The sequence below is a fragment of the Echiichthys vipera genome (genome assembly GCF_963691815.1).
Source record: "Echiichthys vipera genome assembly, chromosome: 15".
Classification (NCBI taxonomy): Eukaryota; Metazoa; Chordata; class Actinopteri; order Perciformes; family Trachinidae; genus Echiichthys; species Echiichthys vipera.
This window is the reverse complement of record NC_139840.1, coordinates 18,248,813-18,275,256: the sequence shown is the minus strand read 5'-3', so window position 1 is coordinate 18,275,256 and position 26,444 is coordinate 18,248,813. Positions and strand designations below refer to the sequence as shown.

The 26,444-nt window shown below is 42.7% G+C and overlaps 2 protein-coding genes across 2 annotated transcripts in view; one reads left to right on the top strand and one right to left on the bottom strand.

The window, feature by feature from the left end:
* Positions 1-341: 341 nt before the first annotated feature.
* On the top strand, positions 342-10,782 carry LOC310957898 (uncharacterized protein; the record flags this gene model as incomplete). Its single annotated transcript, XM_083928638.1, has 11 exons — positions 342-721; positions 2,233-2,320; positions 3,470-3,571; positions 4,685-4,750; positions 4,857-4,885; positions 4,991-5,128; positions 5,515-5,601; positions 7,727-7,801; positions 7,915-8,021; positions 9,536-9,716; positions 9,814-10,782. Exons 1-11 carry the CDS (start codon positions 563-565, stop codon positions 10,780-10,782), a joined length of 2,001 nt encoding a protein of 666 aa, XP_083784764.1. The 5' UTR covers positions 342-562.
* A 706-nt stretch (positions 10,783-11,488) lies between these two features.
* LOC310957696 (dynein axonemal heavy chain 11-like) overlaps positions 11,489-26,444 on the bottom strand; it is a gene marked incomplete at both ends in the record, with an annotated part of 37,109 nt that continues 22,153 nt past the window's right edge. The window contains 37 exon segments of the mRNA XM_083928385.1: positions 11,489-11,736; positions 11,909-12,049; positions 12,184-12,296; positions 12,692-12,807; positions 13,015-13,197; positions 13,389-13,571; positions 13,792-13,851; positions 14,220-14,339; positions 14,431-14,622; positions 14,705-14,794; positions 14,958-15,095; positions 15,314-15,441; positions 15,735-15,883; positions 15,991-16,184; positions 16,285-16,407; positions 16,488-16,658; positions 16,781-16,921; positions 17,695-17,859; positions 18,160-18,364; positions 18,453-18,575; positions 18,766-18,868; positions 19,025-19,157; positions 19,323-19,496; positions 20,035-20,169; positions 21,284-21,385; positions 21,869-22,051; positions 22,648-22,791; positions 23,010-23,123; positions 23,429-23,575; positions 23,672-23,845; positions 23,988-24,047; positions 24,316-24,477; positions 24,597-24,739; positions 24,978-25,101; positions 25,259-25,421; positions 25,564-25,673; positions 26,082-26,165. Of these exon segments, the coding sequence (XP_083784511.1) occupies positions 11,489-11,736; positions 11,909-12,049; positions 12,184-12,296; positions 12,692-12,807; positions 13,015-13,197; positions 13,389-13,571; positions 13,792-13,851; positions 14,220-14,339; positions 14,431-14,622; positions 14,705-14,794; positions 14,958-15,095; positions 15,314-15,441; positions 15,735-15,883; positions 15,991-16,184; positions 16,285-16,407; positions 16,488-16,658; positions 16,781-16,921; positions 17,695-17,859; positions 18,160-18,364; positions 18,453-18,575; positions 18,766-18,868; positions 19,025-19,157; positions 19,323-19,496; positions 20,035-20,169; positions 21,284-21,385; positions 21,869-22,051; positions 22,648-22,791; positions 23,010-23,123; positions 23,429-23,575; positions 23,672-23,845; positions 23,988-24,047; positions 24,316-24,477; positions 24,597-24,739; positions 24,978-25,101; positions 25,259-25,421; positions 25,564-25,673; positions 26,082-26,165 (5,238 nt within the window).

The following is a 26,444-nucleotide window of genomic DNA, read 5'->3' as shown; positions in this document are numbered from 1 at the left end:
GTGTGTGTGTGTGTGTGTGTGTGTGTGTGTGTGTGTGTAAGCTTTGTGTTGTAGTTACACTGGATCACCACTATCAGGCAATGTAATACTAGTCTAGCAGTGACAGGGGAGCTTCGACTTTTCGTGACTCACAGGGAGCAAACCTCTCTCTCTCTCTCTCTCTCTCTCTCTCTCTCTCTCTCTCTCTCTCTCTCTCTCTCTCTCTCTCTCTCTCTCTCTCTCTCTCTCTCTCTCTCTCTCTCTCTCTCTCTCTCTCTCTCTCTCTCTCTCTCTCTCTCTCTCTCTCTCCTCTCTCTCTCTCTCTCTCTCTCTTTCCAGAACTTTTTGGTTTCTTCTCTCTGACAATCTGTTGTGCTGACTGACAACATCCACACCGACCCTGTGGAGGAAACTACCCCCTCTCTCTCTTTATTTCTTATCCTTCGCTCTTTTCCGTGCTGATCCGTGACTTCTAAACCTTTTTTTGGGGCAGCGTTGGTGGTTGAGCGTGCATGCTTTTGGGGCTGTGTGTGTTTGTGTGTGCATATATGTGTGTGTTTGTGTACGCGTGAGTCAGTATGCCATGTCGTCCCCTGGCTCGTCGTTTGTGCAGATAAAGCATGAGGACCTGCTCTTCTATGAGAACTGTGGAGGAGGCAGCTTTGGGAGCGTCTACAGAGCCCTCTGGATATCCCAGGACAAGGAAGTAGCTGTGAAGAAACTTCTGAAGATTGACAAAGAGGTAAGGAGGGGAAACACACACACACACACACACAAACACACAAAGCATTCATACACTTCTGCAGCAAAAATACACAAAAATCAGATCCAGAGTATTTAGATGTTATGGTCTCATCTGAAGCACTAGTTTCCACTTATTTCCCACATTCTCTTTGGAGACCAAAACCCCCCTCTTTCCTTCCCTCTCCCTCCTCCCCTTCTGTATGCTGTCGAATGTGTGTTTATCTTAAACATACCTCTCGTCGTCCCCCTCCTCTGCTCACGCTTTATGGATTTTATTTATGCCACCACTCCCCTGTTCCTCCCATTGTATTTTAGGGCGAGGTGTGTGGTCATTGGGGCTTTCATGCACTGCGGTTCAGGCTGGGTGGTTCTCCATGAGTATGACCCTGATGGTAATCCAAACATAATTTCCTTCAATGTTATTAATAGTGAGCTGGTAGAGGCTCATGACCCACTGTCAGGAAAAAGCGAGCGTGACCTGTGGGGGAATCAGGCATGGTGTTATTGTTGTGGCTGCAGCAGATTTAAACCTGCATGCACATATATTAAAGACAAATATAAAAACCTGGAGTACAACAGAGGGAACAGAATTTGACTTGCTGTCTGACTTGTTTCTCTCACTTTCTCACACCCACACATAAACACATGCAGGGTGGGCAGATATGCGTGTGCCTTTGTGCATGCTTGCGTGCGCGTGCGCGTGTGCGTGCGTGTGTGTGTGTACAAACTGATGGATGATGGGAGAACTGAAGCTTAGTGGATCATTTTGCTGCAACACTTCATATGAAATGGAGCTGCTTGTGAACACTAGCATTACATTGATATTTCATGTCATCTTTGCACAAACACTACATGCACACTGTGGTGGAAGAAGTTCTTGAATCATTAACTTCAGTAAAAAAATAGCAAAACCACAGTATAATAATACTGTGTGACAAGTGCATTCAAGTATTTGCAACAAAAATGCACTTTAAGTATAAAAGTACTCATGCAGAATGACCTCTTTAAGTGTTATATTATATTGTTTAACTACAGCTGTCAGATAAAAGTAGTTTATATTAAATACATAACATGGAAAATATCCAAGTAAAGTAAAAAAACCTTAAACGTGTACTCAATGTATGTGAGTAAATGTATATCTGGCATTCACAAAAGTGCAAGTGATGTTTGAACCTCACATTGTGGGAATAAACGCAAGAAGCTAGTTAATTGAGAAAATGTTATAGTGCAGTTTTTTGTGTGACATACCTATTATTGTAACATATTCCACAAATGCAGAGGGTATGACCTGACCTATATGTCAGTTCAGATTAATGGCATGTTTGTCACCGCAGTGTGGAAGGTCTTTGTTTGCAGACTCAACCTGTGGTATGAAAGAGGTTCAGGCCTTAGTTCAGGCATCCTGGTCATAATGTAAAACTCTAACTTTTTAAGGTAGGAGGAAGGAGGATTCTAATGAAGTTCATATTCCTCTGTTTCTAATTTTTCCCTCCCTGTGTCCTCATCCAGGCTGAGATTCTTAGTGTCCTGAGTCATAAGAACATCATTCAGTTTTATGGAGCCGTGCTGGAATCTCCCAACTATGGCATTGTCACAGGTCAGACCCCACACGTTTGTGTGCGCGTGCGTGCGTGTGCGTGTGTGTGTGTGTGTGTATGTGTGTGTTCTTTCAGAACATGCAACATGTGACTGGGAGTATTTTAATCCACATCATTCAGACAAGAGCCATCTCTTGAAAAAGTACTTTTTAAATTTAGATGTGTATTATTATCTTTAGCGTTAAAGCCTAATGGATATAAGTTAGGTTTTAAGATCAGGTCAAGGTTTAAGGGCATGCATGGTGGATAAGGGTCAGGGCAGATTATCCTCTCACAAGTGTGTGAATAGATATGAGTTTTATTAGTGTGTATTTGATCCTCAACGTGCCACTTACGGACATGTTAGCACGGGCTCAGATGGCTATGTTTATGTGCGTATTTTGAAATATCTGTGCATACGTTGCCCTGTTTCCTGGCAGGACATTTGTAACTGAGACCAGCATGTTTGGATGTGGTTGTAATCCTTGATGGGGTCATACGGTTAAGATAAAGCACCGACACACCACTACAGACTTGTCCAGCAACAATTCTCGCTGCAGCTGAGTCTAAAGTATATTGTGTATATATATAAGAGGTGGTTCAGAAGAGTTTAGTGTCAGTAAAATGCAACCATTTAAAAAGACAGACTTGTCTTTGTTCTACTCGTCTGACACCTTTGATTTCATCCTCTGTGTTCTATGTGTCTCTTTTAATTGTCAGACTGAACAGGAAAATTGGAAAATGTTAAAGGTTCAGAGATAATCAGGATTAGACAGTCAGGGTGTGAAGGTTGTCAGCTTTTCCACGGGTCTGAGCGAGCCTCTCTGTGTGTGGGTCTGTGGTTAACTGTGTGTGATGTTTCTCAAACATTATAATACACTGATGTAAACTACAGACATTTTTTGCAGTGCAGTTGTAATTTCGGTCACTTATTCAGTCACTTCTATTAAAACTGCTGTCGGTTAAGTTGCATCATTTTTAAACATGTGGAGAGATATCTGCTGTAAGTGCCTGTTTAAATCTAAAGCCCCACACTTATCCCTTAAACTGTTCTTCTATAATGACAATTGTTTCTGTGTGTGTGTGTATGTTCTTCTATAATGACAATTGTTTCTGTGTGTGTGTGTATGTATGTGTGTGTGTGTGTGTGTGTGTGTGTGTTCTTACAGAATATGCCAGTGCAGGTTCTCTGTATGAGTACCTTTCCAGTGAGCAGAGTGAGGAGATGGACATGGAGCAGGTCATGACATGGGCCATACAAATAGCTAAAGGTACACCTGGAGGAATTATGATAATAGTAATAATAATAATGATACAGTCTCCGTGTCAAGGTTGAATGACTTAGCTTCTGATGACAAGAGATTTTGAAGCCTACACTTTTTAATCTGCAACATATTTATCATTTCCAATTTGCCTACAATGCAAAAACAGTATAGGTAGCTTTATGTTCCTATAATTCTATATATGTGTATATGTATAGAATTATTGTATTAAACTCTTTTTAAACTAGCCTTTTAACTTCTTGTCTTCCACTGTATCATCCTCAAGTTATATTCCTGTGTACATTAAGCAATTCTGATCTGATCTAGTGGATTTCTCGGTTTACAGTTCATTTTACAATGAAACTGCACCCCAAACCTTAAATACTGATCAGAAACCAATCAGAATAAACAACAAAATGTTGTAGTTTTTTTGTTGCCAGTTTTTTAGAAATAGATATAGAGTGAACTTTATTGTCCCTAAGGAGAAATTTGTCTTGGGTAAAGTGCTGCAGTCTGTTCATTTACATAATAAACAACAACATGGAACATATTAAAGAACAAGAGAAATTTGACACTGCCAACACAGTGGTTTAAAAAAAACAAACACAGCTGTGTATTTATTGCACATTGCTCTATTGCAATACGATTGAGCATCATAGTTCAGTAGCTTGATGGAGGCTGGAACAAACAATAGCCTCAAGCGGTTTGATTTGCACCTTGGCACAAAGTCTTCTTCCTGATGGCAGATGTTTGTATTCAGAGGGGACATTGAGAGTCTGCAATGATTTTTCACCTTCTTTTTTTTGCTTGTTTCATGACATCTTGCTCATACAGACTCTGTATGGGCTCTTTCTTCACTAAGAGCTGTTCCCAGAGCTGTTTTGTGCATGCTGGCAAGCCTGCTTTTCATTACACTGTTAGGTTGCCAAACCATGCTGTAATTCTGTATCTAATGATGCTCTCTAGGATTGCTTGGTAGAACATGAGCATGATCTGGCTGCTCACTCCAAACAGCCTCAATCCCCTTAGAAAGTTGAGTCTTTGCTGCAGTCTGTCTTTTTTCAGCAAATAATGTTGTCTTAATGTACATTGCGGTTGTATCAATGCTTGATTTCCTTACAGGGATGCATTACCTCCACTCAGAAGCTCCAGTCAAAGTCATTCACAGAGACCTCAAGTCACGTAACGGTAACACATCAAACATGAGTTCTCTTTGCCGTTTGTCTGTTACAGCAGCTGTAGTATACTTCTATCTTGTGTCACACAGCTTTAACTGGTTTCTCTTTTTTTACAGTGGTGATGACAGCAGACAAAGTGCTGAAGGTGTGTGTCTTGTGATGTACAGACAACCACATATTAGCATTTTTCGTTTCATTCAAGTCAGGCCCTTCTGTGTTTAACTCACTGCTCCTTCTGATTGGATTTCAGATATGTGACTTTGGGGCGTCTAAGTTCCTTTCCCATACCACTCATATGACGGTGGTGGGCACTTTTCCTTGGATGGCTCCTGAAGTCATTCAGAGCCTGCCTGTCTCAGAGACCTGTGACACTTATTCCTATGGTGTGGTGAGTTGGCAAAACTGTACAAATATCATTATCGTAAGCTTTGTGTCAAATAATGATGACAGGGAGTTAATGTTTGCTCAGATTTTCAGACAGATTGTCACAATTTCAATTTTTTTTTTCCAGTTTCAAAGACTTTTATTCAGGCAAGATCGCTTCTTGTATTTAGATGACATTCAACATCTAAAAAGTTTGTGTTAACATTTTGGAAAAAAAACCTTTATATTCCTTAAACTAATCAAGGTACAGGAAAGTACTGTTTGCTATCACTATTAGCGTTTGTATCCGCACTAGTATGAATTCACCGCTCTACTATAAACAGAGCTACTGTCAACACACTGAAGAAATTGTCTGTTTGAATGAACCAACACTGTGTGTTCTGCGGTCAGGTGCTGTGGGAGATGCTGACTCGGGAGGTTCCTTTCAAAGGTTTTGAAGGGCTGCAGGTTGCGTGGCTAGTGGTGGAAAAACAAGAGGTAACCCCTCCAAGCCCCCTCACCCTCCACGCACCCCCCCCCCCCCACACACACACACACACACGCACACACACACACACAGGCATACACACACACACAGACACACACACACACACACACACACACACACACACACACACACACACACACACACACACACACACACACACACACACACACACACACACACACACACACACACACACACACACACACGCACACACGCGCCTTTTTGAACACACTGTCAGCAGTGTAGACCCACCAGAGATTGAGAAGGCCGGAGGAACAATGCGATGCTCTCATGGTTTCCACTGCGAGCTGGTGAGGCTGAAGCTGGGTATTTTTAGGCCTGATGTCAGTTCTCTGCTCTTGTAAGGCCTGGATACACAGCAGTGGAGCTCGGCCAGACTCCCCCCTGGCTAAAGCCTTTACGAGAGAGAGAGCGACAGAGAGAGTGAAAGGGGGGAAGAAAAGAGGAAAGATTGTAGTGATATGAGGTTTGATTCAAGAGGTTTATGGGAGGTGGGGGATGATGGTTATACAGTGTATGTGTTTCAGTTATTGTCTTGCCTCGATCCTCCACAACAGCCCCCCCCCCTACATACACACACACTGGGGGCCAACAAACAACTCAGAGAACATGATTCCTGCATAGCTGGAATTTGGCTAATCTCCAAATAGTCTCCCTAAATAACTCTCTCTCTCTCTCTCTCTCTCTCTCTCTCTCTCTCTCTCTCTCTCTCTCTCTCTCTCTCTCTCTCTCTCTCTCTCTCTCTCTCTCTCTCTCTCTCTCTCTCTCTCTCTCTCTCTCTCTCTCTCTCTCTCTCTCTCTCTCTCTCTCTCTCTCTCTCTCTCTCTCTCTCTCTCTCTCTCTCTCTCTCTCTCTCTCTAGCCCTTTCCCAGTCTCTCTCTGATTTTCCCCTCCATTGCTATACCTCTCTTCCTGACCCTCTTACTTGCCCTCTCTCCACTCAGAGTCGTGTTATTTTAGGATTAATCCCCAGAGAAAACTGTTTCCATTTACTGCACTGTACTATGGAGCTGTCTGGGCTCATTCGGACCTTTGATGCCAGAGGGTCTTTTTATGCAGGGACATTAAGTGGCATGGTGTGGTTTACTGCTTTTACTTCAGTTTACATGTTACAGAAAGATAAACATGGGCCCAGACACTTTCAAATGTACCCATTTTACCTTATAAACAGATGAATGTACGTAAACAAACTATTGGATTCAGCTCAATAGTCTATGCAATACTATTTAAAAAATTTAACTGAATATGTTTAACCGTCTGAATATACCTATATTCGGCGCCTGTCTGACACGCTCTGTTTTAGAGCCTGTCTCTTGAAGCCACCATCCTGAGGTAGTTCTCAAGCCGTGGGTGGAGAGCCTCAGATGGGGGGCGGTTAATTCTAATGAACCTGCATGTGGCATAAGAAGGGAAGCCAAATCTGAATGGATTGTTGAATCCCATGTTTTCTTACCTAAATGCCCCCTTTCATAAATGATACATAGGAAAATTTTAGCTATTAGTGAAATGTTATGGTAATTTTTAGAAGGACTGCTATGAAATCTTGAACAAAAATTGATTTAAAGTTGTTTTTACTGTCCCAACAGATGAATAGTTGCCACATCTAGGATGGATTATGGTTTACTTGTTTGCCGTGGTATATTTTTTTTTATCCAAATCACTTCTAACCTCCATACTTTCAGGCTTAAAACTGTGCAGAACTCATGTTATTAGCGGTTTAATAATTACTTCACTTAGGTTTTGTAGGGCTGCAAACTTATTTTAGGTTTATGACCAAATACTTGCAAAGCTGATAACATTTTACATCAGCCTCAGTTCTACTTTTTCTTCTACTAATTATGAAATGTTAGTCTTATAACATAATAAACTAGGATGGATTCACTGTGAGCATCTTGGCATGCTGACATTAGCATGTACCTCAAAGCTCCACTGGCTGCAGTGGTTGATCGTCATTAATATTTAATGTTAAATACGAGAAATACTTACATTTTCAGGGGCTTTAAATTGTTTTTTTCACTAGATTTAATCATTGTAAAAAACAACCTGGTCTGATAAGACTTTTCTGCCACTTTGTTTGTGTGTCTGGGTATCTAGAGGCTGACCATCCCCACCAGCTGTCCAGCGAGTTTTGCAGAGCTGATGAGGAAATGTTGGCAAGCTGACCCAAAGGTAACTAAACAGACAAGGGATTTAGTGTCTCTTCTTCCTCAAAGTTTTTCAGGACATTAAAAATAGGTGTGTAAGCTGGTTATTTTATCTTGTGTGCATGCATGTGCCTACAGGAGCGTCCACAGTTCAAACAGGTGCTGGTAAACCTGGAGACCATGGCCAACGACAGCAGGTTACCGGAGCAGTGTAACTCCTTCCTGCATAACAAGGACCAGTGGAGGTACACACACACACACACACACACACACACACACACACACACACACACACACACACACACACACACACACACACACACACACACACACACACACACACACACACACACACACAGTCTTTTCAAAAGAAAACACTTGAGTGTCTCTGCACTGCGTCTGAGCGTGAGGCAGGTAATGTTTTAAGTGTATACAGTAAAGTCTGGGCCAGAATGACAAATGCAGTCTGTGATTTACTGTACTCCAAATAAAAGTCAATATGCACGCACACAAATTCAACATAGTCACACACGTGCAAACATACACAACAACTCTGTGAACTCTAAAGCTCAGGGGAGAAGTTGAATGTGTGACCCTGTGCTCTACTTGAGTCTATAATAAGCTCTCTGGAAAGTGTCCATGGAAGAGATTCCTCTACTCCTCCACTCTGCCTCGCTCCACCACAGGGAGAAATACAGAGGAGTGGGGTGGGGAGGTGGGTGGTTTGGGTGGAGGAGAAATCAAGTATGAGGAGAAGTTCACTGAAAAACAGAAATGTATTGGGTGCCTGTGAAATCCAAAAGACTGAACAAGGGAGAAACAGCGAGGGGGCGGTGGGAGAGAGAGAGAGAAAGAGGTAGGGGATGGAGCAGAAGAGAAGAAGGTGCGAGATTCTGTGCATATTTAACATGAGTCCAGCGAGGCAATCAATTCTGAGTGAAGTTTTGGGTACGGGTGGAAAAAAGTCGGACAAGGGAAAGGGGGAGGAAGAGTGAGGGAGGTGAAGGGGCGGGATGAATGAATAGGGAGGTATGGAAGGAACACGGAAGGGGGTATGGATGTGCGTCAGATCTGTCTATATTTAGTCGCTGTGAGAGTTGATTGTGTTTGTGAATGCAGGTTTATGGACAGTCACTCACTAACTCACAGTGACCTCTTGTGGTATCAGAGAGTACTGGAGCTAAATATTTTACTTGACTCTAGTAGTATTGTGGTCTGCTGGAAAAACTAAACATGTCATGTCATGTGGTCTGCTATATGAAACTAAAATATACCAATTTTAAAACGGGTTTACCCTCTAAATGTTGCCAGTGTTACAGAGCTGCAGCTTTGCTATAAGCTAAATAACGGAAAAGTATACAAAATGCATGATTAGAGCGTGCTCTTGATGTACACTATTGTTCGCACAATTAATGCACAATTTAAACAAAAGTATCAATAGGATAATTTACTGTCATTAAATAATTTGATGACGATTAGCACACAGTTTAGAATGCATACTACTTGTATTTGGTACTGTATAGAATAACATTTTACCTGTGTTGCAAATGCAGAACTCTACAGTACACACTCAAGCAAAAGTAAAGGTCATCTTGAGAGCCTTAACTGTTAAAAAAGCAGCGTTACAATATATTTTTCGCATGTGCTCCTGAAGTTTCTTTCTAGCTGCAGTAAATTTGCTGTTTAAGCTTGACCAAATGTGCATGTACAAAGTCACAATAGATGATGTATATTCTGTCTGCGTGTGCCCATGCTACAGGTGTGAAATCGAGTCGACCCTAGAGCGCCTTCGGAAGCTGGAGAGGGAGCTTTACTCCAAAGAGAAGGAGCTGGAGGAGAGAGAGAGGAGGCTCAGGCTGTGGGAGGAGAGGCTGATGGAGAGGTCCAACATGTCTCCCAGTCCGACCTCCCTACTCATGGAACGCTCAAACATCTCACCAGTAAGTGGAAGTAGAGTAAGTGTAAATCTGTTCAGACAGCTGAAAACAAAATTATATAATACCCTCCCTCTCTTCCCCTTCTCTCTGACCTTATCAGTTCTTCACACCAATGTCCATCGGGTCCTCCGGCTCCTTCTTCCGCTCGCACTCTCAGGACTCCAACAGTGCAGGTGTCAGCAGTGCTGGCGTCAGCTGTCTCCTCCGCACTCTCAGCAACGGAGACACGGAGAGGGGGAGCAGTGCGGTGCTGGAGAGGGGCATGGGTTCTCTTGACAGCGGGGGGAGGCTGCATGCAGTGTTTCGAGGGTTGCAGGGGAGGTTCGGAGAGGAGGACGGGGAAGAGGAAGGAACCCTGGAGGAGAAGGGCTGGGGGCAGAGGGAGAAAGATGACAGTGGGGGGAGTATGGAGGGAGGTGGAAGGGTGCAGGTGACACTCAGGAGCTTCCCAGGTGGTGTGGTGGAGAGGGAGGAAAGGACGTGGGAGGAGGGGGACAGGGAGAAAGGAGGGATGCAGAGGAGCAGGGTGACCACCATAGTCCGCGGGTATTCGGGCGGGTTTGGAGAGGCTGAAGGGGAGAGGGAGAAGGAGGGAGGATGGGAGATGGAAAAGTTGGGGGACAGGCTAGATGAGAGAGGGATGGAGGGAGGCATAGAAGGGGGGAGGCTTCCGACCATGTTCAAGGGTCTCCACGGGGGTTTGGGGGACATGCTGTCCTTAGACATGGATGACATGGGGGAAATGGAGGGACTAGGTGACATGGACATGAACATGAACATGGGCGACCTGGGAGTGATGAAGGTCAGGAGTGAGCTGGGGGTCAGGGGTCGCAGAAGGAGTGACATGGGTGTCGTGGTCCAGGGAGTCAGAGGTGACCGCAGCGAGGCCATCAGCCAAAAGATTAGAGGTGAAGTAGGGGTCAGAGGTCACTCGGGGGTGCAGGTGAGCATGCGGGCTTCCTCCAATCAGAACTCTGTGAAGAGCTGTAGCGTGCGACACGGAACCAAGATCAACATGGCTACTGCCGCCATGGACATGATGGAGCTCGACTGGTCTGACAGTGACTAAAAAAACAAGCGGACAAACACAGACACACACAGAAAAAACACACATAGAAATACACACAGAGGCCAAACTAGAAAGATTTTGACTTGTTAGCACATCTAAGCTACAGTATGTGCATTAGAATCTCCAGTTGAAAAAGAGCTGGTTTACACACATTTCTTTTGTTATTTTTTTTTATTGAATGGATGAATACTATACCCATGTGTACTGTGAAGTAGGATGGAGTGTAAAGACAATTAGAGGTTGTCTTATCATGTTGTCAGAATTACTTCACCTGTGTAATTTAATGTGCTAATAAACGGTTGCATAACATACTGTAAGAGGTACAAGTGTTGCAAAATAACACACTTGAACGCCACTCTGAGGCAGCACTGTCTGATTTTGTTTCTCCTGCTTTGTAGAGAATCTTTTAGTTTGTAGATTTGATTTTTGTTCAAAACAAGCTTTGCCTTTATCAGTTCTAACTGTGATCTAGTGTGTGAATTTTTGGCATTTCTTTCTATATATTTTATCATTTTTCAATAAAAAGAAAAAAAATCTCCTGATTGAAAATCCTGTGATTTTGCTTAGCTGGAGTTAGCTGCCACCCTCCAGTATATGAGTATATTGTAGTATCACACATGGTTACACAAGGTACACACCAATCAATAATACAAAATAAAATCCCTCTCAACTTCTGAATCTTGACCCCAGATCTCTAAACTCCATCTCACACACCGAGCAGCAGAGCCACTCCTGCCAGCACCCACTTGGCGGGTCTCTCCCTGGTTTTGAGGCTGAAAGTCCAAACATATGTGGGTCCTCTGATCTTGGTCTTGTAGAGTGGACACTCGTAGATATTCCTGGTCTCCTGGCGGTCGTTGGGCACAGCTCGGACAGAGATGACGGGCATGGCTGGGGTCAGTTCCTTTAGTCGGGCCTCGCTGATTACCCCAGCCTGAGTGTCCCACCTTGCACCTGTTGGAGGACACAGGTGAAGAGGTGAGGAAAAATGGTATTACCATGTTTATAAACTAGGACATTTAAACATTTCAGAAAGGGAATCGTGTTGCTCAAGGATCAGGAACAGAAAAAGGGCCCTTTGTGTTGTCCCACAGTGGAGAAGAAATGAAAGACAGTGTTTGTCTACCTTCCATGTAAAGTCCATATACGTATGCACCCTCCCTGGCAGGTTGATTAAACTCTTCCTTAAACTTCTTGGTCACATCAACTGTCAGGTTCACTTTATCCAGAGGCCACTCATTCTTACGTGCAAGAGACTGCATCACCGCTGGAAAAGCCAGAACAAGATAAAAAAACAAACAACAAAACAAACGAAGGGTTAATGATGAGGTGAGAAAAAGAGAGGGCAGAGTTGTGAACATGTTTTAATAAGCCTTGGCAGTACTCTGATCTGTGTGTTACCAGTGAGGAAAGACTGAGGGTTGAAAAGTCCAGACAGCCAGACAACACTAGGCAGAGACAGGTCCTGAGTCCAGCTGTCCAGCTCTTTACAACGCTGCAACACATCATTATACCTGACACACACACACACACACACACACACACACACACACACACACACACACACACACACACACACACACACACACACACACACACACACACACACACACACACACACACACACACACACACACACACACACACACACACACACATTCGGTCCAAATAAAATTATTTTTATCAGACTTTTATCAGAAATATTTGAGAATTGGATATTGTATTGATGAGTTTCAACACCTGGTGGATTTCTTTTACATTAAAGATTACGACAGAAAAGTGTAAAAATGGCAGAAAGGTAATAATTGCTTTAAATTAATAAAGGAAATTAATTAAAACATTTTTTTAAACGATTCTAAAATGTGAAAAACACTCGCTAACACTCAAACGCACTGACAGAGACACGCACCATATAGCCAGGCTGTAGGTGGAGGGGTAGGCCAGCTTGGTCCAGGTATCGGGCACATTATCAAAGAACAAGGCTGTTTGTAGCTTCTCCATCTCAGAAGAGATGGCCAGTTCACCCTTTGACAGACATATACTATGACTACACACATCGAAAATGCAGCAAATGTAGCAATTTATCATCTGTGAATCATAAACGCATCTAATTTGAGAAACCAGTGCAATTACTTTACTTTTTACACTACAGTATATGACACCTGATCTGATGAAGAAAACCCTCAAACCCAAGAGGGCTGCACTGTACACAAACACAAACACACAGCCTACCTTGAGTCCTAGATCAAGCTCCTTGAGCGAGCGCCGCATCTCAGAGATGAGTGTGTTCATGCGCTCACACTCCTGGAAGCAGACCAGAATGTACGGGGACCGCTCAGCTGTCTTAGAGGTAATGTCGGACATGTTGTACTCCTCTGGTAGCTTCTCCAGCACCTCATCTAAAATTGTTTTCACCTGAGGGAGGGTGGTTACTAGATTTACTGATGTGGTTTCTCTGAGAATTAGAGTGATCTAAAACTGCTACCCTTGTGAGAAATTTAAAAAAATGAATTGTAGAGAAGTTTGCGTCACATAATTTTTTGTGTCAGTATCTTTGTGTGTTTTCAAGGTTTAGGACAGGTTCAGCCAGTTAATGGAAAATGTACCTTCTCCTCCAGGGTCTGTGAGACTCCCTCCCCCATCACAGCATCCGGAGACTGCAGCTCCAGCAGAGTGTGGAAAAGGTTATCTGACGTCACTGTCAAAAACTCAATTTCTGCGTTGGGGTGCAACCCGTAATGCACTGGGCTCTCGTGGGGCAGCATCTCATCTATGAAATCATGGTAACCCTGGAGATTTAGAAACGAGAAACGAGAAACAGTGAATGCGTGTTCTACAGTCCGATATGTAGTGTATGGACTGCCCTTGTGGAAATGTAACTTTTAACCTTTCTTTTTCTGTTATGCCTTACTCTACATCCACAGAAAGACACAACAGTAACACTTCTGTTCTGGAGGGTTGTCAATGAAACTGTTTCAAGGAAATGTTTCGGTATCCTTCTTTAGTTACCTGGTAGTCCAAGTTGGAGGGGACAACAAACCCAGGAGCCAAAGAAAGCTTCCGGTCAAACTGGGAAATAAAACAGATAGAAAATATTCAGCTTCAGATCTCGTACAAAACATTAAATTGTCCTCAGGTAGCCAGTATTTCTTGGTCCAAAAGGGGCCTGAATCTGGCTCGTCTCCTTGCCAGGCACTCTTTAGCTTGCACGTGCAGTTTCTGGCCGAAACCAACCAAATTGCTGCTTAACTGGAGTAGGTTCCCAGTCATAAATGGTCCAAAATTGCATTCCAAAAACACAGTTAGATCTGGCAGTCATTAACCGTCTGTGCCAAGCCAGTTCACATTTGGTCCTCTTGTGCTAGAGGACTGCATGTACCAACACTCAACCCCAATCAACCAGACATCCACTTTCTCTAATGAACAAACATACAAACCTGGTTGGGCTGCATGTATTCTTCCAGGTATGTTCTGCAGAGCCGTCTGTCCCAGTCGTCAGTGATGTGTCCTCCGTACATTATCTCTCCAAACAGATACCTCAGGTCCTCCCATGGCACCTTTGTTATCATAATCATGAAAATCACAGCTTATATCCTCCTCATCATTCACACTCCGGGCACACTCGCACGCACTGACAACACATCCCACCTGTGCATTAGCCTCCAGGTAGTTATAGAGGACGTTAACTGATATTGTCAAGTCTCCGGTGTTGAAAGGATACTTTCTGTTCCAACCCTGGGGTCCAAACTTCCTCCTCTCTGCCACACAGGCGTGGAAGTAACACAGAGAGAAGAGGATAGTTTTAAACTCCTGCTCACGGCTGCACTGGTCCAAGATGTCCTAGAAAGAGACCCATGAATAAATTAATATATACATTACATAACAAGCACTACTAGCACACAGTAGAAAGTAAGACACTCACCTGGTCAAAGTTATCTAGAGCAGCATGCAAATTGGCATGCATGCCTGTAGGAGGTTCATTGGTGATCTTGATAGCATTTTCCAGAATACCCTGAGGAAAACATGAGAATAAAAGATCCATTATTTTATTTAATGCCACTACTTAACTATGTGAAGAACTGAAGCGTACGTCAAATATACCCGGGAGCCTTCATTTAGTCGTTTATATGCTTGATGCATTGAGATGACCTTATTACATGCACATGCATCTCTACCTGTGGGATAATGTGTTCCTGGGGTGTTGGTGCTGGCTCAGCGCTCATAAACACTCTGTAGTCCGGATGACTGCCTTCACAGCAGTGCTCCAGAAGCTTCTCGAGCGAACTCAGCCAGCGAGCAACCAGGTGGATGTTCTACAGGGAGGTGAGTGAAAACACACCATCAACATCTAGTATAATACAGAGTGTGAAAGTGTGCACATTGAGGCATGGCAAATAGAGTATTTAGAGTTTCACTAACTAATTAAAAATAAAATGAACTACATTATCATTAGGTCAAATATGTCTATCCTGAAATGAAACATTAGTTCTATCTATCCACATATTCACAATAAACTCTCTTCCAGTCAGACCTGCAATATAACCCAGTGACCCTCCTTGGCAGCCTTCTCCATGGCAACCTCAGCCACAGCTTCCTGGCCCTGGCCCAGGGACACGTTGTGAAGCTTCCCAAGGTCGATAGTGAAACCCAGCTTCCTTCCTGGGAACACACAAGATTAAATTTGAAGTCTTTCTATGTGCTGATGTAGACTAAAACCCCCTGTGAGAAAAATGTGATCGTACTCCAAAATCTTTCATTTATTTTCTCTGCATTCCTGTGCAGCACGATTGCTATATTGTCACGACGCTATCTGCAATATATATCAAAGGTGCTATTTTCTAAAAGCCCAACAAGAACACTTCTTTAACACAGAAACATCACTTTGCATAAAAAAATAATAATGTCGAAGCAAAAACATTAGGAGTGTTTGAGTATGTATTTGTTTACAGTACCCAGGGATTCCACATCTTTAAGTGGGTCCACTCCAGGGGAGAGAATGAAGAACACAGGGGAGGCTGGACCACTTTCTCTGAAGGACTTTGCAAATTCAGTCTTTCGTCCCTCTGTATACTTCACCCCAAGTTTCTCCTCCACAAAGTTCCTGCAGTGTGCCAATGGGAAGGGCGGAAAAAGTTATAATAGTTTACGAAAGAGATTAGAAAGGTTGATAATCTAAAATAACATGAGAGGGGGAAAAACTCTCCTCACCTGAGAGCATAGGTCATACGATCAGGTCTCAGGGCTCTCATCATGATGAGTTTCTGCAGAGAGCTTTTCCCTTTCCACTCCTGAGGAAACTTCTCTTTCTCTGGACACTCTGAATCCACCATCTTCTTCCAGCGCTTAGGAGAGCCTTCAATGTCCCGATCAAGACCACGGAACTCATCGGTGAAACTCATCACCTGGGCAAAGAAAAGGGACAGAAGATTGTGTTTGACAATATCATTTATGGATGTGGGCCAGCAAAAAAAGAGTCCTGTGTGGATGTGTGTGAGCTTGCACCTTGATGGCGCTCCACGCTGAGTTGGAAAGAAAGTCGAGGGGGCTGACGTAGCTGTGGTCAATGTTAAAACGTAGCAGGAAGTCTAGCTCTCGCACGTCTATCTCCTTACTCATCAGGAGCAACTAAAAGAGGGAGAACACAGTCAGGGGTGAAACAAATTCTCTCTCTAATGCTGACACACCGCGTATGTGCACATGCCCACCTGGAAGGCTAGCTGTGCAGTAAAGGTGAGCTTGTCTCCCTCAAACAGTCCCCTGCTGATGTAGTTAAAGGTGGAGTAGGTTACACAGTCTACAAGCGTGTTTACTCTGCTCTTCACGTCCTCGCAGGCCTCTGCCATCTCCACCGCCTTGTGGAAAACTACGTTAAAGGCCTGAGGACAAGAGGGTGAAAGTTTATGACATAGTTGGTTATGATCATTGCATAAATTCATCAGAGGGTCAAGATAGAGTCAATATGAGTGTCTGCTTCTTTCAAATTCAATTTGTCCTGTACCTTGAGGCTGAACTGGTACATGGGGTTGATCTTGTTGAGATCATTCATGATAAAGTAGAGCAGAGAGGCTCTGACAGCAACGGGACGATAGTGTTCTCTGGCTTCGTTTATCTTCACCTCGTTGACTTTCGCTTCCAGGACCTGAGAATGAGGGACGGAGGGAGAAGACAGAAAAACAGATGGAAAAAATGAATCTGCCATTTGTGGATCAGGCCAGAAATTTTAGTCTAACTGGTAGCCCCTCCGATCTTACTTTGACCGACTAACATTGCTTACCTATGATTAAGTCCCCTTGGATGATTTGTTTTAATGTAATTGGATGCTTTGTATTGACGTATACTATGTACTTATAACAAAAGGGTGTATTGTTCACCAATTGCTAGAATTTATGACATCATATATTTATGTAAATAGAAATGACTTCTAACAGTTGATTTGTCCATTTGCACAATGTGCTTTGTACTTGATGTCCCTTTATTCATTCATTAATGGATGAAGGTTAAATGGGTGGGGGCCGGGGGATATATGGGGGACAATAATTTACGTTTGTGTTGTATTTGTATGTTTCTGTACACATAATGTTCCTTCGAATACAATATATACATTTGGCAGTTTTTTAATTTCATTATACAGGATAGACAGGAAATGGGGTGAGAGAGAGCAGGGGAGACATGCAGCAAAGGGCCGCAGGTTGGAGTCAAGCCCGTGGCTGCTGCCTCGAGGACCTTCAGCCTCTGTACATGGGGCGGCTGCTCTAACCACTCAGCCACCGGCTGCCCCCCAATACAATATTATTGTAGCAATTAAAGGTGGCTCATAGTGAGAAATATGTTGGAGAATGAAAGACACAAAACAAGTTAAGTTATTGTTACATTCAATGCAACAATAATCAGACCCTGCTTTCACACTGTTACCTTCATCTCAATTTCAGCAGCAGTGTGTTTGGTGGTCTCAAGCTTCTCCACCAGCATGTTGTCACCCAGGAAGTTGCTCTCTGCAGCAGAAAGCCTGGTCAGCAGCTCATCCTCCAGGAGCTTCAGCTCAATCTTGAACATGTTCTGCTGTTTGGTCAGTTCACTCTGGCAGGGTGTTCACACAAACAGCTCGGATCATTTTGGGAACTGTACAAAGCAGTATTCCCACTGTCCTGATCTAACTGAGGTTGTAACAGAAGGATATGAAGTGACTCTATCTAATTTCAAGTTACTTTTTGCCAACTCTATTATTATAATACAGTATAGTGTAAGAAAGAAGAAAAAAAACGTGTTAACAATGCTGTTTACATGAGCAAGAGCATCACGCTTTTAAGACAGATGGACCAACAAATATTTCCAATATCATAAAAGGGGAAAAAGGAAGCTACTAACTAACTGACCCACCTTGAGGTGCTCGAGGTCGGGCCTTTCCTGATTCACCACCTGGGCCAGGAGCTGATCCTCTAGACCATCTCTGGTCACAGTAAAATTGATGAGAGTAGTCTGGGCTTGAATCTCTGGCTTGTAGTGAGGATTGGCCAACTTTGTGTGGAGGATCAGCCTGAAGCTTGGGTTGAAGAAACATTCCTTGTCCCCGACCTTTATACAACTGTGAGGGAGCGGCGCAGAGTGAGGAAGTGTAGCATGAGAGGAGAGGGCAGAAAACTGTGAGGAACAAATGCTTGTGTGTGTCCTACCTTCCCTTCTTGATGGTGTGTCGTCCCAGCAGAGGGTCAATAACAGGGTCAATGGTCTCCTCGAGGTTCTCTATGAGGACAGTATGCCCTGACACCACAGCCTGTTCTATCACATCTACATAGCTGGGACAACATGTTACACCAATAAATGAAAAAAGAATATTAACGCAAATACTGTAAATTCTCCCAGAATGAGAAAATAATAGTGCTGCTGAGAGCGAGAGCATCAGATATAAAGCAGCATTTCAGGTCCAATATTTAAAGCCTCTATCTCTCCTTGAGGATGATGAAAGTGGAATTAGAAAACCCTCACCCTCTCTGCCCGAGACTGACAACCTTGAGGCTGCTGCCATGGCGACTCTTGATCCACTTGATGCCTTGCAGCTGAGGGTCAATGAGGAGAGGCCAGCGCTCACCTGAAGCGATATACCCGAGCCACACATGGATATTTGAACATATTAGTGAGCAAACCTAGCACAACACTGTTTGTATTTTCTGTGAGAAAGGCACCAGTCATCACTGTGGCGATATGATATATTATAACAGTGTGTATATTTACTGCCACTGCTCACAGTTTGTGAGGATGGTCGCATTCTCAGTTGACATTTTGTCTCCAGGTAAGCCTTCGTTGTTCCACTGGGCCACCATCGCATCATCAGTCAGCATCAACACTGGATCTAAGCCTTCTGCCATGGGGATGGGCATCTGATGGAGAAATCACAGAAACATAATCTTCTGCTGTAAGGACAGACAGCTGTGGGGATGCTAGAGGGAGGAAGAGGTATGTGGAGAATGAAGGAGTTTCACATCATATATAAAGATTAAGTCTTATAATTCAGGAAGCTATTTTTTCTTTGTTAGGTTTTTGACCTTCTGGCTCCGCAGGAAGGGCATCCAGAGGTTGTCCTGCAGCTCTCTCCTGTACTTCTTGGAGAAGGAGCCAGCATATGAGATGAAGGCTGCAGTTAGGAGCAGGTCTCCGCTAAGAGTTTCCTCCTGTTCATGGTACTGAGCCACTGAGTGGGCCCAGCGCACATTCTCACTCTGAAACATAGTTTACATAGTGAGAAAAAGTTGCAGACTGAAAATAGCAGAAAATACAGCCTGAAATAATTTATGTCCCCCTTTCTACAAACTTCAAACTTCTACATATACTGTATACCAACTTTAATGTTTATGATCGGAAATATCTATAAAATGAAACACTTGGTAGTAGGGCATCATATTTGTGTTTTAGAGAGGGGATACATTTTGTGGCAGAATGGAAATAATAGAAATACAGTCTGAACAAAATCCTCCTATAACTTTGAAAGAAGAAACTTCTTATTATTTGTGAAGTGTGGTGAGTTTTTTAATATAATAAAGGCCCCCAAAAGGCAATTTCTTGGTAAAAGTAAGAAGAAGAAATGGAGCAAATCAAAAGGGCCTTCGTCTGGCTGATGCTGCCAGAGGCGCTCGGGCCCTGATAATAGTGTTATACGGTGTATTGTGTTATAAATTTTGTACAGTGAAAATTTCGCACAGTTGCAACCCTATTTCTAAAATACACAGCGTAGAAATGCATAAAGACAAAATGTCTCACCTCCAGTCCTTTGACAAGCCGATTGGCTAGTTCTATTGTCTTGTTGGTGCGGTTGACCTCTTCCTGAAAGCGCAGTTTCTCTGATGTGGCTTTCTCAAATGCTGTTGTCAGAGTTTCCAGGCTGCTGTCCAGCTCCTGAGGGAGAGAAAATATGATGACTTGTGGCGAGAGACGTTCCTGATCCTTAATCCTCCGAATCTACAATTTAATTACACTTTCAATTTTGAGGTTCCGATTCAATTTGATTTTCGACAGAACTTATTTTTCAGCACTGACTGCTATGCCATTGTTACACTATCAAGTCTTGTTTAATAAAGATCAACAGATTGTTAGTTTTATGTCCCGACAACTTTCATTTACAACTTTTCTTTAAAAAGATGGTATCCTGTGTGTCATGACAATATATTTTTTTGGAACGTACCACACTAAGACCATATGGTCATATTTAAATAATTATTCAAATCACCGATCCCTCTTTTGATTTTAATCATTTCAATTTCGATGCATTTTCAATCTTGAATAAACTATCTTTCGAAATTGATGCTATGCTGTTAAGCTGTAAAGGACCTGACACACAAAAAACACATTATCCTCTGTCTAGAATGTGCTTCTATTACAATAATTGTCCAGGAGCAATCAGAATTAGAGAGCAACTGCTGCAGGAGAAGTGATAGTGTAATGACAGTGGATTATCTAATGACCTGTAAAAGTCACTGCCACCAGTAGTGGAAAAAAGAATCTGCAAACTCAAGTCGGTGTACAAATCTTTCCTTTTTAAGTCAGAGATCTTCTTCAAGGCCAGAACAGGTAGCAGGTGAAAGTAGCAGTGCACAAGGTGAAAAGATAACATACTGCTGCATTCACTTGCTACCTGTTCTTGCATTGAAGAAGGTCACTGACCAAAAACTTGCTGAATTAAATAGATTTGAGCGTGCAGATGCTTTTTTTTCTCGATACATTTTTATAGTCTGTAGCTCCAGCGCCACACTTAAGCCTGACACCTAGGGAGCAATGTTTTCAATTTTGAAACTGCCTCCAGTATTAAAATTATGCAGAGCCAGGAGGACCTATGAAAAAAAACAAAAACTGCAGTTCCTCAGTGACAGTTATCAGTAAAATGTGGGGGGTGGCCATTTTGGCAAGAAAACAAGCAATGAATTTTCTTGTTCAGCAGTAAATATGACAATCTGTATTCTAAATATACAGTATTTACGGAGGCAAAGAAAGACAACGTTTTGAACAGACATACAGCCAGTTTCTTCCTGATGGCCTCGAGTTTCTCAGCAGCTTCAGCCAGATCAGCATTGGCCTGAGACAGACACATCCTCTTCATCTCTACCTCACATAATACCTGTGGACAAAACACACACGCACACGCACATGAACACGCACACGCACACGTACACACACACACGCACACATGCGCACACACACACACACACACACACACACACACACACACACACACACACACACACACACACACACACACACACACACACACACACAATCCACTAAGTTTAGAAGCATATGTATAGTTTAAAATACCATGTAATTCTTTCAGGCATGGAGACAAAACCATTACCTTAAAACCCTTTCATGTATATTATTAAATAAAATATCACAGACACATACACAGACACACACACACGCTGTAAATTTGAAATCATACGATATAAACACAACAAAGTAGCATTGCACTTACAAAAATCTGTCCAGAGCAGCAAGTTTGGGAGACAGAAAATAATCAAAAAACAACAAAAAACACTGAACACACACTGGCTTAGCTCGGCTGACACTAAATATGTATGACAGCTAGTGTACATGTGTGTACCTCATGGAAGCGTATTATGTTGATCACCCAGGCACAGAGCCCCGCGGCAGCCGAGGATTTCTGACGCACAAACTCTGGGTTGAACTCAGGGTCACTGAGGTGGTCGTCTCTCACACATCTTACCGTGGTCTCAGGGATATGCTCTTTGTCAAAGTTCACCAGAGCCTGCAGGAAGTCGTCCACCTGCAGGTGCGTTTGAGTGCAGAGGTGTGTGTCAATTATATAACATGTTATCACATCACAATCGTCATATTTAATACTTTTGCAGGCCTTTTTTGATTGTAAACAAAGAGCAGGAATAGATAAGGAAAATAAAATAAAAAATACACCAAGCTACACACTGTATTGTTTATTGTTTAATGCAACAGCACTTCCTAAAATCTCTTTTTCAGTTTTATATAAAGTGCCCCGCTGACATGAAATATCTATTTTACAAGAGGCCAAGATAGCAGTAGCACACAGGACATAAAAAAAAGAGGTTATAAAACATTCAGTACAACACAGACTTTAAGTAAAATGAAAAAAATATCAGAAGAGTAATCAAGCATCAATAAAACAGTCAATGCACCATTGCAGGAAATATGAAAACAGTTTCACAATAAATTTAAATCATAAATTCTGTTGTAGTGGCAGCTGAAACGGCAATGTGTCATTTTAAAATGTCACGCAACGTTATTTCAGCAGTTTCGGGAATTTTATTTCTAATGGACTTCTTGGCTTTGTGGTAGCCAGCCATTTATCTAAGAAGCACTTTTAAAAATGTCTCTGTAAAATATGACCTTGCTCATGACCATCTTGGAAGCCTTCCAGCTGCGATCTTTGGGGATTCGGCCTTGAGGAGACAGTAGCACCAGAACAGCTGCTGAGACATTGGTGACAATAGCTGGAGGGTTTGGGAACGTCCTCAGCTCTGTCAGGTTCAACTGGATGAGTAGACACACAAAGACACACACTTAAAGTATTCCTGTGGGCGGCAGAGACGCCAACTTTGCAACACAACATGTTTTTTTTTAAAACATGTTTTTATATTTGCACCTCCAACAATAGGTTCATATAAAATTGACTGAATGACATGAAACAAAATAAATCAAACGCAGTGTCAAGATTCAGGGCTGTCTTGATTCGTATGTATGTGATTTACCCTGTTTAGTGTATTGAGGGCGGCATTGGCTGCCTGTAGGGCAGGTTCAGCCTTGGCCAGGTCGTCCTCAGTCTCCTGCTGCTGTTTGGTCACTTTTGCTTGGATTGCTGCCACCTGAAGTAACAAAACAAAAACACAAATATTCCTGAAGTCTACTATGAACTTTGAAGGGATTGTTGCAAGTTTGGCTCATCTATGTCCTTCAGCGTATATGTACTGTAAACTGAAGAAAGTGGCCTTATAATGAAACTCAAAATATGCTGTCAATACTGTACACACACACACACACACACACACACACACACACACACACACACACACACACACACACACACACACACACACACACACACACACACACACACACACACACACACACACACACACACACACACACACACACACACACACACTCTTACCCTATGCTCCTCAGCATCCGCCACAGCTCTTTCTTGGTTGAGTTTGTCTGTCTGTTGTCCTATTTTAGCGATGAGAGCCTCTATGTCTGTGTTCCTCTGCCACAGCTCCACCTCCTGCACTGCTAGCTTGGCTTTCAGATCTTCTACCTGAGCAAGACGGGAAGACACCGGGATATAAAACGATGAAAATTGCAGACAGATTGTGGAAATATGTAGGCCGACAAAGTAAATACATCGTCTGACCTGTGAGGCAGTAGTCTGCAGTTTCTGTAGGCCGTTTTCTAACCGTTCCATCTTCTGGGTCAGCTCTGTACGTTTTTTCCCCAGAAGGTTGCCATACAGTTTCATGAACTCCAGGAAACTCTTTGGGGTGGTGTAGTTGAAGTGTTTCTCATTCTGCTGGTACTTGACACTCACCTGTACGGCGTGGTTAAACAAGAAAACAAGAGTTGATGTCAGAGTCAAGAGTGGTCGGTTGCAAACAAACTCCTGCACACTGTCTACTACACAAAATACATTTATGTGTGACATTGTGGTGCTAGCTTTTGCCATAACTCACTTCATTGACACTGGTGTGGGCATAGGAGATGAACTCACAGATAGATGCCCGCACATTTGGCTGCATACAGGATTAACACACACAGGGATTTAGGGAATTATTATATTGGCAGACATCAGTTAGAGTAACCATTTTTTCTTAACAGACTTAATAACATTGACAAATCTAATATTTATCTTGTGCCGTACAATTATTGCTTAGTCAGTTCATATTTATGGTGATGACTGGAATATAACCTACATTTCCATATTATGCTTCCAACCCCTGAAGAGCAGAGGGAGAAGTTAATGTTTAAAAGACAGTGAATATTAAGTGTAACAGCTGTCACCTCCAGTCCAGGTATCTTCTCTATGAAAGTAGTGCTGACAGACTGCAGGGCGAGCTGAGGCCATGAGTGGAACCAGTCTATGGCTGTACAATTCACCAGAGCTGGAAACTTCCGTGCACGTGTACGCAACGTGAACCCGACTGGGGAGAAACACAAGACGACCTGGAGGACAAAAAGGGAGGCAGCAGATGTAATTTACATCCAATGATTTGAGAAAATAGGTTTAAATAAACAGGTATCATATTACACTTTGATCTCATATCACACATAATGTTTCAGACCTTGAGCTGTCTTCTTATCCTCTCAATAAAGAAGCTCCAGCAGTTGTCTCGACTATCTATGAGTCCTAATCCTCTTAGCTCCATCCGGATCGACGTCACAATCATATCCACCTCTTCGTCACTAAACAGGTCAGGAATATCCCCTAAATAACACAAACAATGCACGCTCAAAATGAGTATTTGTCCTCTCGATCCCTTCAGTGTGAATGTAGAATTCAGCAGTGTTCAGTTGATTTGCTTTGTGCTGATTGACACAATAAATCTGTGCACAAAAAGGTTTTTGTTATTCCCTAGAAGAAAGTATGCTCATTCTATCTGTATACACACTAAAGCAGGAATTATTTGCTTATCCAAACAAATCCTAGGTCAGTGAAGCCAAACCTGAGGCCAGCATATCGTTGATGAGCACCAGGAAGCGTTCATCTGGGATCTGGGCGTCTGTATGAAGAAAAACTGTCCCAATGTTCTTCACGCCCACTTTTATATACAACGCTGCTATATCACTCTGAAGATGAGGGGTTGCAGAAAAAGGGACAATGAATACATATATATATATACACTATGTGTGGCAAGCAATAGGTTAGTCTGGCATTTAAAGTGAAATCAAATACTGGAGTGACCTTTTGTATTTATTGTGCATGCGAGTGCAAGTGCATGTTTACCTTGAGGTCATTGATGCCGTAGCCTTTACGCAGAGTAATCTGGAAAACTTCCAGCAAGCTGAGGAAGGCAGCCAGCCGACACAGACTCTGCTTCCCACTGCCTCCAACCCCCACCAGCAGGGCGTTACCATAGGGGGCCTCCAGGATACGACTGATACGACAACTGAGCACAAACACCAGAATTAATAGTGTGTATGTAATGTGGTTTATGTGCTGATCTGTGTAAATTGTCCCTTGTTAATGTTAGCAGATGGTATGTGTGCGACCGCAATTTGCATAAAAGTGTCTCTGCGTGTGTGTCTTACACATGCTGGATAGCTTCTTCAAACAGTACCAGGTCCATGACAGCATGTAGCTCATTATAATGCTCCAAAGCATCAGCCAGAGTCTTCTGGAGTTTCTCCCAGTCTGAAGCCTGACAAAGATGGGCAAATAAACAAACTCGGCTCTCTTGAGAAAGGGCAGCAGTGTCCAAGTAACTGCGTGGTAATTTCCAGATACGTAATTAAATGAAGTTCTCATCAAGGCGTGATTCGATTGACTTTCTATTCAAAGTCCATTCAGAAAAGAAAGGTAATTAGTTTGCAAATGACAGTGCATTCATCCTCATTTATTTCATGACGGATTAGATGTGACAGCAGAATTTGTGGCATAAGGTTTTTGAATATGGAAGCTACAGATAATCTGCAAACTAAATTGATTAAAGTCAAAAACAATTAAACTCACCTATTTTATTATCACAGTTAATAAAAATAAATAGACACTTGAAAGAGCAACATAGAGTCCAAATGTGAACTAGCGTGTGTGTGTTAATGTGTTGAACCTGGTGATAGCGAGGCTCTCCCACTCCCTGGGCAAAGTGACAGTACACCAAAGGCTGGTGGATAAAGATGGACTCATCTATTCCCTGGAGAAAATTGGCAGTAACAGAGATATGAAAAAGGAAAGTAAATACTGAGCATGACACAGTTTAAACTGCCCTTCAATAGAAAATATATCTAGAAATAGATTATTTTCAGCTTTTCAGTTTAACATACTGCTCTACACACTTTAATCAACTACTGCCTAAAAGATTGTCCATGTTTTTTACATTCAAATTGCCACAAGGGGTTACAGTATTCCTTAGTTTGTGGCCTAATACTATACATTTCTAAATATATTAAAGGCAATTCTGTATGCTCCTTGT